This window comes from Neurospora tetraspora (genome assembly GCF_033439725.1).
Source record: "Neurospora tetraspora strain CBS 560.94 chromosome Unknown B0H65scaffold_4, whole genome shotgun sequence".
NCBI classification, from domain to species: Eukaryota; Fungi; Ascomycota; class Sordariomycetes; order Sordariales; family Sordariaceae; genus Neurospora; species Neurospora tetraspora.
In genome coordinates this window covers 1,219,274-1,232,658 of record NW_026944386.1, presented here as the reverse complement: position 1 = coordinate 1,232,658, position 13,385 = coordinate 1,219,274, and the positions used below count along the sequence as shown (strand labels likewise).

At 45.1% G+C, this 13,385-nt stretch overlaps 4 protein-coding genes across 4 annotated transcripts; 2 read left to right on the top strand and 2 right to left on the bottom strand.

Annotated features, from left to right (window-relative positions):
• Positions 1–224: 224 nt before the first annotated feature.
• B0H65DRAFT_557892 (heterokaryon incompatibility protein-domain-containing protein) lies at positions 225–3,445 on the top strand. The gene is made up of 2 exons (XM_062830089.1): positions 225–1,128; positions 1,221–3,445. Exons 1-2 carry the CDS (start codon positions 561–563, stop codon positions 3,233–3,235), a joined length of 2,583 nt encoding a protein of 860 aa, XP_062681449.1. The 5' UTR covers positions 225–560; the 3' UTR covers positions 3,236–3,445.
• On the top strand, positions 3,446–5,690 carry B0H65DRAFT_464669 (uncharacterized protein). The gene has a single exon (XM_062826765.1). It carries the CDS (start codon positions 3,898–3,900, stop codon positions 5,380–5,382), a length of 1,485 nt encoding a protein of 494 aa, XP_062681448.1. The 5' UTR covers positions 3,446–3,897; the 3' UTR covers positions 5,383–5,690.
• Positions 5,691–5,769: 79 nt separating this feature from the next.
• Positions 5,770–6,789, bottom strand: B0H65DRAFT_426502 (uncharacterized protein; the record flags this gene model as incomplete). Its single annotated transcript, XM_062824634.1, has 1 exon — positions 5,770–6,789. One exon carries the CDS (start codon positions 6,787–6,789, stop codon positions 5,770–5,772), a length of 1,020 nt encoding a protein of 339 aa, XP_062681447.1.
• Positions 6,790–11,690: 4,901 nt separating this feature from the next.
• Positions 11,691–13,159, bottom strand: B0H65DRAFT_186913 (uncharacterized protein). The gene is made up of 5 exons (XM_062821584.1): positions 12,771–13,159; positions 12,530–12,691; positions 12,181–12,466; positions 11,978–12,105; positions 11,691–11,911 (listed from the first exon to the last, which is right to left on the bottom strand). The coding sequence occupies exons 1-5, from the start codon at positions 13,042–13,044 to the stop codon at positions 11,781–11,783; spliced, it is 981 nt and encodes a 326-aa protein (XP_062681446.1). The 5' UTR covers positions 13,045–13,159; the 3' UTR covers positions 11,691–11,780.
• Positions 13,160–13,385: the final 226 nt, after the last annotated feature.

Below are 13,385 nucleotides of genomic sequence, written 5' to 3'. Positions count from 1 at the left end.
GTTCTCAATACCCAACCTGCTTTCATAAGCTTCTGCTCTTACTTAACAAGGCACATACGACCATACCCACTGGAAAACTCGGGATCCCGTCCGCTCTCCCATAGATAAGCCAGTGAGGGCCAGACTAGTAGTTGGGTCGGTGACGACCAGCGAATCCCTGGTGTTGTATGTCTTTTTTTTATTTCCTTTGTTGATTTTCCCTCCCGTTTCAATCGCCCCTCCCTCCTTCTTTTATCATACAGTGTGATTCAAACTTTCCAACTTCGAGTTACTATCGTTCGGCAATGTTAAGGTATCATCGGCTAATTAGATAACGCCAAATGGTTCTGTTCTTTTGCGTGACTGCCTTGTCTGAGGTCAGCAGGAAAGAGGGGTTACCGCTACCTCTATTGGTTGCCCTGCTTTGGGCTGCGCTTCGTCAACCCAAATCTTCATTCTCTTGAGGTTTTTGCTCTCTGCCTTCTTTCTCCGACAAAAGGTCTGGTATGCCCCTCCTCACCCTTCGATACAACTCCTTCATGAGCGGGCGATTTCACCGAGTTTCTTAACTTGATCTTTGGATGACCACGCCAGCTATGGACTCGGCGGAGACAAGCCATTACCCCTCTGCCCTTCCGGAAATCAGCAAGCCGAACTCAGAATCACCACGCCCTTCAGCTTTGCCACCATATTTCAGATCGTATGAAGCATACATCGAACATTGCATGGCTAAAATCGGACCAGAAGGGGTCCCCGAAGCTGCGTTTGACCGCTTGTGTGCGAGTTGTGCGGCGGCGTTCAAGAAAATAGCCGAATCGTTTGTGGGGGGTGGCAGATGGGAAAAAAGGTTTCCCTTTTGCAGCGTCAATGATTTTCTCAGATCAGCTGCTGAAGGAAGCTGCCATGTTTGTCATTCCTTCATGGCTGAAAGACTGAAATGTAATGTCCCCTCTCTTGGAGATCTTCTTGGTCTTGAGAGCAGAGACTCGGGTGTCGACGCACATGGGCATGGGGATGCGGCCTTAAAAATTTATGTATATTTGCATGACGACTTTCCCCGTAGCGGTCATCTGCAGGTCAGTATTGTAGGGAGCCGAATGGTCTTCGCTGGTTTTGCAATTGAGGCCAGGGATGAGAATAGTAGTAGAGGTAAGCTTCTGCTAATGACACTACTAGACCGACACTACAAGTGACAACCAGTGAGACACATGATCAGCTAATTACGCACACGCTTTTTCTAGTCCGTGGTTTCCCAACTTCCCTCAATACGGCAAGCGACGGAAGCTGGAATCAAGCGCTCAAATGGATCAACAACTGCCTCTCGCACCCCCTCTGTAACCCAGTTCAGACAGCGAATTTGCAGGATAAACGGCCTGCCCGGCTGGTCGCAGTGGGGACCATTGGAGAGACATACGTGAGGATTTGCGAAACGAGTCGAGATGGTTGTACGAAAGAGCCATACATGACACTCAGTCACTGCTGGGGAAAGAAGGGAGTTCCGATTCGGCTTTTGGAAGAAAATTATGCTGGGTTCTTGAACGGCATTCAACTTGGCGAGCTACCAAACACGTTTCGAGATGCCATCGAACTGACTCGAAAATTGGAGATTCCCTACATTTGGATCGATTCCCTCTGCATCATCCAGGACTCACCGGGAGATAAGGATTGGATCCGGGAATCAGCCAAAATGCAAGAAATCTACCGGAATTCTTTTCTCAACCTGGCCGCTGCTGCCTCGTTCGATTCCAACGGTGGTCTCTTCAACCGACGATATCCGCTCTCGGTAGTACCTTGGTCAGTACGAGTAGCAGAAAACGTTTACTTAACCAAAAAGTATACCAGCGAATATCCCGGCATTCGGGCTCAGAAGAAGCTCATTCTCTACACCCGTGGATGGGTACTTCAGGAACAACTCCTGGCACGGCGGACCCTTGTATTTGGTCAAGATGAACTACACTGGGAATGCTCAACGTGTCAAGCGAGTGAATCCTTCCCAGATTCACATGAATATTCCACGGATGAGGTGCCATATAACATATTCCGGCCTGGCTGGGAGAACCTCCTCAAGGGCAAGCCAGTCGACTCAGACCGGCAAAAGGCATGGAATCGGCTGATAAGCACATACTCTAGGAGGTCTCTGACCAAACCTTCAGACAGGCTTATGGCTATTTCAGGCCTTGCAGAGCATCTAAGCAGCAGATGGAGTGGTATAACGTATCTTGCCGGACTGTGGTCATATCGCCTTATCCATGAGCTTTTGTGGCATTGCGGGTCATGCAGTCAGAGAAATATGGAGATAGCCCCTTCATGGTCTTGGGCTTCACTTCAAGAGCGTCAATCGATAGGGCCGTCCGGAATAACGATGTGTGAAGACTTGGGATGGCTGGATGTCTTGGCGGAGGTTCTGGAAGCTAAAGTAACACCAAAAGCAAGGACAAGCCCATTTGGCCCTGTTGCTTGTGGGGGAAGCATCAGGCTCCGGAGTCCTGTAATTCGAGCTAGAATTACTATTGAGGACAAACGACATCGCAGGTACAATCTTGCACTCGAGGACAACTGCAACTTGGATACGCTTATACTCCAAGATGTGGATGTGAAATGGGACGACATCGACGACGCCAAGGCTGATATGAAAGATGCGTACTTTGCACCATTCGAGATTCAAGCTTACGACAAACATGACCTTGCGACGCTCCATGGATTGGTCCTCCTTAAGACAGCAGTCCACTTGCTTCCCTGCAAAACGCAGCTTCGAAGGGCTGGATATTTTACCAGATACGATGATGGAGTTTCTTCTGACAATGACTCTGAAAATAGCTGTCATGACGATGGATCCGACAGCGGTAGAGACGACGCTTCAGATGAAAGCTTTCAGGGTGGGATGGACAACAATTCTGAAGACGCATCTGTTACCTCAAGCAAGGATCATGAGTTGCGCTGGGAAAGAAGTTTCCGAAAGCGGAAGAAGCAAGGCCTGTTCCGAAATTTCAACTCATGGTTTGCTGAAAAGATCGGGGATGGACTGGAAGAGCGAATGAATTACTTGAAGAAAGACCCGTATGTTAACGGCCCTCCGTTGAATACTACTCTGGAGAATCGTTATCTCACAGAGCCCGGTAAGGAATTCCTCCCTGATTTTTCGAAGTTTTTTGAGGCTATTGCCCGGGTAGCCCAGAACAACAAGGCAAACGGGACTCCCGACCCTGTACTCGGAATGGGCGAAGGGAATGGGTATTATACATACGAAATTGTGTGAAGGCTGAAGAGTTCAGGCGTTGTTAGTGTGTTTTCTTTTTCTTGTTCGTCTCCTTTTTAGTGATCTAGTGGTGGAGAGGATTATAATCCGTGAGGCATCATAGGCTTGTGCTTTCTCTCGCTGTTCTAATCTCTTTATAACAACGTCATCGTCGCAATGTACGGTCCAATACAAAGTTGCCCACGAGATTGAATTAACTGGTTACCTCATTCATGACCAAAAAGGTCCCAGGGAGACATCTGATGCCTTACTGATGGTAAAAACACTTAGCCTTTACTCGCTGAAGAGCCTGTCTGTGTCAACAATAACCTCGTCACTCGCGCGTGAAAGCTTCAGGCAGCAGTCGCAAGCTGAGGCAGTCAGCTTTCGCTTGCGAACCCGATCAGGCTGCCGAGATGCCTCAACCTTCTCTGAGGTGAGGAACCCCGCAATAGCTTCTACTTCCTTCCACAAACCTTATCTACACATCTCATCCGAACCAACAACCCAGGCCCTCTGTTGGAAGTCCGTGCCCCGAATTCCCTTCACTGGACTTCCTATTCACCCGCACTCCCTTCCAGTATTTTTAGGCTGCCCTGGTGTCCGTTTCTCCTCTTCCGTTACCACTACAGAACCAAGCCCTTTTTCTATCGTCGCCTTTCCACCTCCATCACCCTCTCTGCATGCGACACAGACACAGACACACAGAACAATACAACATGGAAGCGACTGACACGTACTCTACCGTCACCTCGAGCCCGCCCCAGGCCGAGGGACATCATGGGACAGACTTCACCCAAGGCTTCGGTTCCTTCAACTTCATGCCCATCACCCCGCTTGACTGGGAAACCCTCGATCCTCTCTGCCCCACCAAAGTACGCGAGCGGTTTGAGAACGAGCGTTCAAGGCACACCTATCAAGCCGAGCATGAAACCAACGACTATGGGAGTCTCAAGCACCTGGTTGAGCAAATGAGTATATACGATGACTCTCCAAAAACGAAACCGGAAACATGCCTTCTCCTAGCCCTCCCTCTCGAGATGCGCCATGCCATCTACGACCAGTTCTTCATCCCTTTCCGCCGCGACGGAGGAGTCTACAGCAAACCCCGCCCTCAAGGGGCAGCAAGTCCGACCCTGAAAGGACTGAAAGGAGGAATTCACTTCCGCATCAACGAAAAGGAATGGAACCACGAGCGACCACAGCGCCATCTAGACGACCTCGTCGTGTCAGACCCCCTGATCACACGCACCATGGACACGCTCACGCCCTGGTATGTGCGGAATCCCGGTAGTCCTGTGCACCTCTTCGCGGCGATCACCAACGGCGCCGTGCCAGCTGAAAATCAACCTTCGGGATGGAATTTACCTGCGAGCAAGATGATTAAGTATGACGAGTGGCCTGAGGCGTCGTATGGCAAGCCGTATGAGCCTGGCCCTGCAGACGAGGAGGAGGAAGAGTATGGCGAAGACTCGGATTCGGACATGGAGATGTCAATGTCCATGTCGGACGAAGATCACCAGCAGCAATCGTCCTCTCATAGCCCACCCCGGTATAGGAGAAGACGACCATCCCGCCAACCGTATCGCCTTGTAATCGGCCCTATACTCGAAAAATGCTGTGACAACCGTTGCGGCTTCACCTACAGCGCAGACAACCGGTCAGGCTGGGATCCCAAGCTGGCGGACGACATGGATGAGGTGCCAACCCCAACCTCAGCAGAATCGCCCGAGTCGGAGTCGTTGTGCGATGAAATGGGCGTCAAAGGCATATGCCGCTACATCCACCCATCACGCTACACCAACCTCCTGCAGCTCTCGCAAATGTCACCGTTCATCACCCGCGAGTTTGCAGCCCGCCTCTTCTTCAACTCCGTTTTCGAGTTCACCGAAGGTCCTTCGCTCTTCCCGCACTTTGTCCGCGATCGTCCGGCTGTGCTTCCTCACATGCGGGGCGTGATCCTTCGCGTGGAGTGCTCGGCGAATTTTCTTGATACGGTCACTTCCGAGCTTGAGGCCATGCTTTCGTTTCTTGCGAATCATGAAGAGGTCAACTTGCGATTCTTCACCGTGGTGCTGAGTACTGGCTTGATCAATATCTCACGAAACCAGACTGAAGCGGGACAGTGTTTCTACAGGTTCCAGATCCTTCAGAAACTCAAGGCATGAGCACCGCTGTTTCGCCAACTCAAAGCGCAGGAGTTTCTGCTGGAGATGAGATTGGCGCCCAAGTTGTGACCCGATAAATAACAAAGAGAAATGGGGCGGGTTCCAGGAAGGCGAGGACCTGAAGTTGACGCATAGTGAAATCAGAAGCATGTGGTTGCCTGATTCTTTGAGGGGACGTAAAGGACTAGAGAAAGATGGTGGCACGCCTTGTTCAACCGAACTATACAAAACCTTTTACGACTGTACATAAGTCCTGTAGTCAAATGTATTAGCATCACTTTCCTTTCTCCAAACAATCTTTCATCAATCCAAACTAAAACTCAATGCCCTTTATGACCTTCATGCCCCCCTTCATGCTCCCCTTCATGCCCCCCTTCATGCCCCCCTTCATGCCCCCCCTCCTCCCCCCTCCCCCTCCCCCTCATGCCCACCCTCAAACCCACTACTCAACCTAACATCAACCTCCAACAACATCTCCCTCGGCGGCGCATCCCTCCTCATCAACAATCCATAACAATGCCTGGCATGATGCCACCCATCGAACCTCCTCTCCATTATGGCATTTGTATCCCTCATCCGCACCAGCTTCTGCCAGTAAAACAGACAATGGGCTAGATGCCATTCTCTTGTTGCCCAGAAGACGTTTTCTCCTTTTGGTTTGTCTGCTAAAAGAGAGATTTGATGCGGACTGAGACGGACGCTGCCGTCTTTGTCGGCATAGTAAGACCATGATCCGCCTTGGCCGGGACCGGACCGGTCGAAGATTGTGGTTAGTACGGGGTCGCGGCAGTAAGGGGGGAGCCAGGCGGCTGCCATGGTGTCGTAGACGCAGTGTAGCGACTCCGCTTCGCGGAGTGAGGAACCGCAGGAGCAAAGGTCGTAAGAGGGGGAGGGGAAGGTGGAGGGGCGGTAGACGTCTATGTCTTTTGTTGTGCTGGATGTGCCGGGTCTTGCCCCTGATGTTGTTGTCGTTGTTGTTTGGACATGGTAAGAGGGGAAGATAGGTGTTATGGGCAAGAGGAGTTGGGCTAGTTGAAAAACGAGGGAGAGGAATCCCCAGAGGGCGAAGAGGTAGAGGATTAGATCTGGGCAGGGACGGAAAAGAACACGTCGGAGGAAGGAAGGCGAAGGCCTTCGATGTGGGCGTGGACTTTTGTGGGATGTGGTTGAGAGGGCGTCTTCGAGATCGACGTCTGTTGTTGAATCATTTTCTGTTTCGTCCTCTTCTTCGTGGTCCTTCTCGTAATTCCTCGAGAGGAAGGGGGTTTTGGATTGACTCATGTTCTGAGTTCTAGTCTCTCTAGGACGTGATTTGGTGGTTGTGTAGACGGTAGGACATGAGTAGATGAAGAGAGATGGGCGAAGAGCATTTTGATGGATGTAACGGGTAGCTTGAGAATTCGCCATCAAACAAATGAATGCCTATAAAATGGCCTGGCTGGTTGCGGTAAGTGGTGAGAGTATCGGAAGTGAAATGCAACCCTATGTTTCTCGGAGAAGTGAAGTAGGGAAAACGGAACTAACCCGAGATCTTCGGTTGTCTGGTCGATACCACAGACCGGTGGCATTGACACCAGACACTCAATCCGAGCTCCTGAGCAATGTCTGATCAATCTTACCCAAACACCCGAATGATCTAAACGCAGTTGCCCATCAAAGCCTGTTGTCCATTTTACCAAAGCGTCTTGTGAGGAGGCCATTACGACCTGCAATGCAACTACAAGTCATTCCACTGTGATGTATCAGCACAAGTAAACACACAATCTCAACCCGAGCACGCAGTCTTCATTACTGCTCCAAAAACCCCTTCCGCCCACTTCCCGTAGCCGACTAGCCATCGCAGACTCAACCCCTCACGAAGATCACTCCCCCATACTTGTATCGTTCCTTGTTCCCGATCAAGCATGCCTGGCTAGTCAGTCGCAGTTGCCTCAACATCCACTCAACGCTGCTCCAAACGGAGATCTTTGAGCTGTGATGCTCACACTCTCATCACCTAAAGAGGCAGGTAGCGTCTAACGAAAGTCAGAAGCATGTCGATGTCGTAGCAGGGCATCCGTGATCGCTGTTCAGGACTCTGGGTCCGTGGAGGGTGAAGGGCGAGTTCGGAGGCGATAGTTACGAGTTACGACACAGTGCGCTGGAGCATTGGAGTATTGGAACGTAGAAACAAAAGTTGGCGACATGATGTATGTGACTTCCCGACATCATGTTGTGGTATCATCGGATATTCATCATGAAGCAGTGATAGTCAGGTGTGAGGTGTGAGGTGGTAGTGACTATCATCTACCGCCCAGCTTGAGTAGCTTCAGCGGTATCGGTGAAGAGCCGCCGAGACTGTGATAGTCCACGAAGGGTTCCATCAGAGAGCCAGCCAACATGATAGTTGCGGTTTGGGAGTCCCTGGAGGTAGTATGCAGCTATTCGGATCTCCAAGAGGGGATCAACGTTCGGAGCTTTGTGTCCATCCAAAAAGGGGAGGTGTCACTGTTCTGAATCCTGAGATATGCGTATGCAAATATTTCGATTTGGGTTCGGAAGCGGACTGGAACTCTTTTGGAATGAGAAATCCCCGTGATGATCAACATACCTCTATAATAGAGCCGATGCGTAAGAACACCAGGAAGCTTTCATGGTCCGGTTCATATAATCTGGGTATGAAATGCTGACCATGGAATGGGTATTTGCAATCGAATACCTCCTTCTCGTGCGTAATTTCAAGTAGATAGAGGTAGTCAGCCACCATCTCATTAAGATCGGTTCTATTGACATACTCAAGACTTGGGACGAACCTCTTCCAAAACTTCGATTCCACATTCCGCCGCGGGCCGAACCGGTCCCCGTCTCTCGTCAGAACCCTCTTTTTTTTATTTTTTATTATTATTATTATTATAAATCTCGTCCCTTTTAGGATTATGCTGCAGCACCGCATCAATCAGGATCGATAGTGTCCATCCTCGCTTCCGGCCAAGCCAGTCTGCATGCGTTTTGTGCGAAGTAGGTAACAATCTTGGTACAATATATCGGATTGAAACTGTAACCGCATGTGGCGACTACGTAGCTTCATATCAACCGGAATGTCGTGATGAATGCGGTTTCTTGGGTTGTGTTTATCTTCCCTTTCCCAAGTTCTCCGCACTTCGAAGGAATGAGGCGGCGGCGCAGTCAAAATAAGGCTTGGAGCGATGTTACCGTGCCCTTGTGTCAACATATCGACGATCCTGTACGTGATAGCTTTGTTTCCCGGATAGGAAAGTGACAGTTTGGAAGAGGGAAGAAGATTGGCTTGGCACGATACGTACAGTGGGTAACATAAAAAAACGCCCAATTCTTTTTTAACTACAAAAAAGGCCAAAACTCACTACTTTCATATAGTTAGAAACTAATCAATACTAGTAATATCAATAAGATTACAAAGATACATATAATTCTTTACTTGCTAAAGGTAATTAAGAAGGCCGTTTTTCGTTATAGCCTTAATTGTATAAAACATTTGGTTACAAACCCAAACGACGATACGGGCTTAAAATTTAGTCTACTAAAATGCGCTATATGCCCACTATAACTTTTTTGCCTTCGCAACTTCAAATTTGCACTTTAATAGTACAACTACGAATAATGCAAATGAAATGAAATTGCTTTGGGGTTGAATTACTATTATTGGGGCATTAGAAACAGGAGTTGCATGAATTATTTCTTGTTGTTGAAAGGTTGAAATCCCAGAGTGATGAAGTTGAGTTTTGGCCTTTTTTGTGGGGAAAAAAACAATTGGGCGTTTATTTGTAAGAGGAACTGTAGTTCTAAGTACGATGTGGTTACAATGGTTGGTGATCAATGATACCGATACTATTATATGCTGTCTATTTGAATTAGGGATGCGGTCTGTCAGACTGGTCACTGGTTAGGTATGGTAATAACTATTACTATAAAGAAAAAATGGGATTAGTGACGGCTTATCTGACCATACGTAATTTACTTATTGGTAATATACTAAAATCACCCTTTTTAGGATACTAAATCCTCTATCTTTTACCCTTTTTTACTCTTTTTTGCTTGAAAAATCAGGGTTTTTACGTATTTCTACCGGATTTACTAAGAATCGAATTATTTATCGCTTTTTATAATATACTCAATTTACTCTAATAAATACCTTCTTCTTCAACCTCCTACTCTCTTTAATCCTTATACTACATATTAATATATAAACGCTCCTCCATCTCTAATAGTAGCGCGTCTCTGTTATCGTAAGTTAATTATACCCAATTTTAATTTAATTTATAAAGTCGTTTACCGTTTATATAGATAAATATTACGATATCCATCTTCTCGGCTAATATCCTATTACGTGCTAAATTCTCGAAATAATTTATAGTAGAGAAGTCTCTCTTATAAGGCATACTATTTATTAAAGTATTAAAAATACGTATAGCGAAGAGTATAATAACTAATCTAATTTATACTATGTCTTATATATACCCTTAGAATTACTTAGGAGTGAAGTTTATAATCCAAACGGCGGCGTACAAGGCATACAGTCCCTTACGAATACGGAAATTTAAGAAATATTCAATTACCTTTTAATCTATCTTACCTAACCATCCCGTGAACTTACGCAAGTACTCGATAATTTAGTACTATATATTGGGAATGGGAGGGGTAATAGCATTAAATACTACTATAATAATAATTAGTAATAAAAAGTACTTAAACTAATTAATTAATATTAATTATTTAATTCATTTAACGATATACGTACGTTCTAAATCCTACTAATTATCAGCGGGGATAGAGTATTATAAATATATTTAAGTTTACTAGACTTCGAATTACCTTAGTATAATATAACTAATGTATACCCTATTTACTTCTAACTTTAATTAAACCTTATAAAGTAGTACCAAAAAGGTTTCTAATTTATTGAAAATATATTAAAAATTACCCTCGTTAATAATATTAAATATTTACTAAAATCGTACAGCGGGAATAACTTCGTTATTATCCGTATAAAGGTTGTTAAAGTGCTAACCGTTAAATAATACTAATTAAATAAAGCTTTATAATGCTACTTTTATTCTCTAAATCGACTTAACTAATTTATATTATAATCTCTATCGAATAATCACACTAATTTAATTAACGATACTATATAAATAAAATAATAAAAAGATTCAGACTCACGAGGCTAAAATCGATACGATCTTACCATTATATAAGATTATATATGCGCAAAAGCGAGAGAGCTACAATTTAGATATATAAAAGAATATAACGAACTAATTAACTACGTAAATTACTATTTTAAATACTAGTATGTTTAATAAATCTTTTATTAATAATTAAAGCGAGTATAAGTTGTATAATATAGTAAAAGAGTATTTAAAGCGGTTATTAAGTATAAAATATTATATAGCCTTCCGCGCGGTATTATACGTATTAATAATAAAATTATTCACTTTAATTATTACTCCTTCGATAAATTAAATAACTACCCAGGTAATAATAGTAGTTAAATTCGTAGATATATATTTAATACCATTAGAATCTATTTTAATCTAATAGAAAATTAATTTATTGTAAATAGTAAAAGAAATATTAATAATACGACGGCCGGAATAATCTTCTAATTGATCGAAAAAAATATTAATATACAAATTATTTTTAATATACTAATCAATAAATTACTTCTTCATTTACGAGTAAATGCGGGGCAACTATACATTAGAAATAATATTTCTATTTAGTGCTATATACATTGGTACGAGCGCGTAGAGAAAAGCTTTTATAGGGGCGCTATCGAATAACGAAAATAGTTTACTTTCGAGGAAAATAGCTTCTATAGTATATTAAACTAATAATAATACTAATTAATATATAATTTATAATATAAACGATATAGTAGTAACCGGGTAGTATACCTTCTAACGTACGTTAATTTATACTACGTATATTCGAATATCTTTGCGATTTTCAATTTATAATACGATATGGTATTAGATAAAATTCTAATACTCGGTAAAATGCGTACGTATATGGGTAATATTCTCCATTTGCCGCTATTGATAATGTTTGTAAGTAGTAAATCGATGACGATAGGGAGGATTCTGAACGAGGTTGAATTTATTGAGTACGTGTTAATTCTGTATAAGGCGTGTAGGTGGCATGGCGGGTTTAAAATATTAAGTCAATATTCAAAAAGAGTATATTTTGCAGTAGAAACGTACAAAAGATTAACCAAATCTAATAGATTATAGTGTGGGGGGCACGGACTCGTGCACGTGCCTCTTTCTGTCAGTTATTACTGATATTTTCCGCGTAATGAAAAAATGGACCAGACCTTGAAATAATGCATCCCTAGTTTGAGTACTCACTGCTCGCCTCTCCTCGCTTATCTGCATACCTCACGAATGTGAATGACTCTTTTTGCTACTCTCTTTCAACGTGCCATCCTCATTCAGATGCAGAATCCCGCCTGCCTCCGTGAGTCCCACATTGACATGGTGGTGAGAGGCATTTCGGTCGTACGGATCGCCTGTTTGTGATTGCCTCTGTTAGTCTTTGCAGCGTAAAGGGAATCAAGCCGAGTGTCGTAGCTCACCAAAGATGGGGTGCATTAGAATGCCTGGCTCAAAGGGATCAAAAGAGTTCTCCTTCACCCAGTCAAAGATGGAGCCCCAGTTGACACATGTGTGTTTGCCCAAACCCTGGGAAACAGGCTTTGGATCTCTGATGGAACAGATTTTCGTGTCAGTTATTTCATCAACTCTGATTGCGAAACGGTTAGAGGGGGAAGTAACTCACTCGGTCGTCCACTCCATAGGAAGAAGAGTCGTGTCGGCATTGCACTGGAGATACTGCAAGAAGTAGTCGATGCAATGCTCTGTATGTTTCAGCAGAGCAATGGCTTGCATCTCACTGAGGTCTGGGTAGTAATGGTCCTTGTAGATGTATTTCCGGACCCTCTCAACGCAGTGAAGCCCATGGAAGACTGAGACGGTGAAATAATAGGTCCCGTCTGTCAAACGAATGACAGTATCGTCGTCCTGGAACTGGCCCATGTCCTTTCTGGGTATGCGAACGTTTTGATCTGTTCCAGAGCATCAGGATATTGAGAACTTGACATCACTGTTGGAGAGGAAAAAGAGCTTACAGCGGAGAATGTCATCCCAGGCATTTTCCAGTTCTGGTCTGGGTGGCCCGTTGAAGTCGATGTTTCCCTTCTGCATGTTCAATGACATGTTTTTGCCCAGACCATAGATGGCTCCCATATCAAACGCTCTTCGTTCATATTTCACCACAGAACGGAACGGAGCTATACATAACCAGTTAGGCGTCTTCTTCGAGAGAAACAACACTTGGTGTAACGAAGGATGAAGGTGACGAAAACTCACTTGGTTCATGCTGAGGATCGGTATAACGAACGGGAACAATAACGCCCTTGGAGTAGGCGATGAAGAGGAACAAGTTTGCCGCAAAGAGCAAAGCATGAACGGTAACAGAGCGCCAGTGTCGTTGAATCCATGAGTCTTTCGACCCCGCCCAGCGAGCTGATGGAGTGGTAGAAAACTCACCACACTCTTCGTCATCGCCATCGGACCCACGTTTTGGTGAGTACAAATCTTCCCCGTCAACTGGGAGATATTTGCTGGGCTTGAACTTGTCCATATTGAAGTGCTCAAGGGGAGAAAACAGACAGAAAATGGCTCTGGTAGCTTCCCTGAGGAGCAAGACGAAAATGAATGTCGTGTTTGTGAAAAGGATAACAAATAACCCGACTTGAATTTGGCTTGTATCGAGTGAACGGGGGGGTCATTGCATATCCCACAAAGAAAACGATGCAAATCAGAAAATAGCACTTTGAGAGGGGGTCATGTTGCAGTGGTTGATATTCGGCCGATGTCGCAACGGGATGGGATAGACTATCCTACACCGAGTGCAACCCCGAAACAAGCCATGTTCAACACTTCGTGGATGTGTAACCCAGAAAGCCTCTTGGAACACGGCGC

Bases quoted from the DNA above. Each gene is read 5' to 3' on its own strand.
- B0H65DRAFT_186913 (XM_062821584.1), bottom strand. From the start codon at position 13,044: ATGGACAAGTTCAAGCCCAGCAAATATCTCCCAGTTGACGGGGAAGAT. The intron at 12,692-12,770 runs GTGAGTTTTCGT...GGTTATGTATAG, and splicing joins CGATCCTCAGCATGAACCAA to CTCCGTTCCGTTCTGTGGTG. The intron at 11,912-11,977 runs GTGAGCTACGAC...AATCACAAACAG, and splicing joins TCTAATGCACCCCATCTTTG to GCGATCCGTACGACCGAAAT.
- B0H65DRAFT_464669 (XM_062826765.1), top strand. From the start codon at position 3,898: ATGCGACACAGACACAGACACACAGAACAATACAACATGGAAGCGACT.
- B0H65DRAFT_557892 (XM_062830089.1), top strand. From the start codon at position 561: ATGACCACGCCAGCTATGGACTCGGCGGAGACAAGCCATTACCCCTCT. The intron at 1,129-1,220 runs GTAAGCTTCTGC...CGCTTTTTCTAG, and splicing joins GGATGAGAATAGTAGTAGAG to TCCGTGGTTTCCCAACTTCC.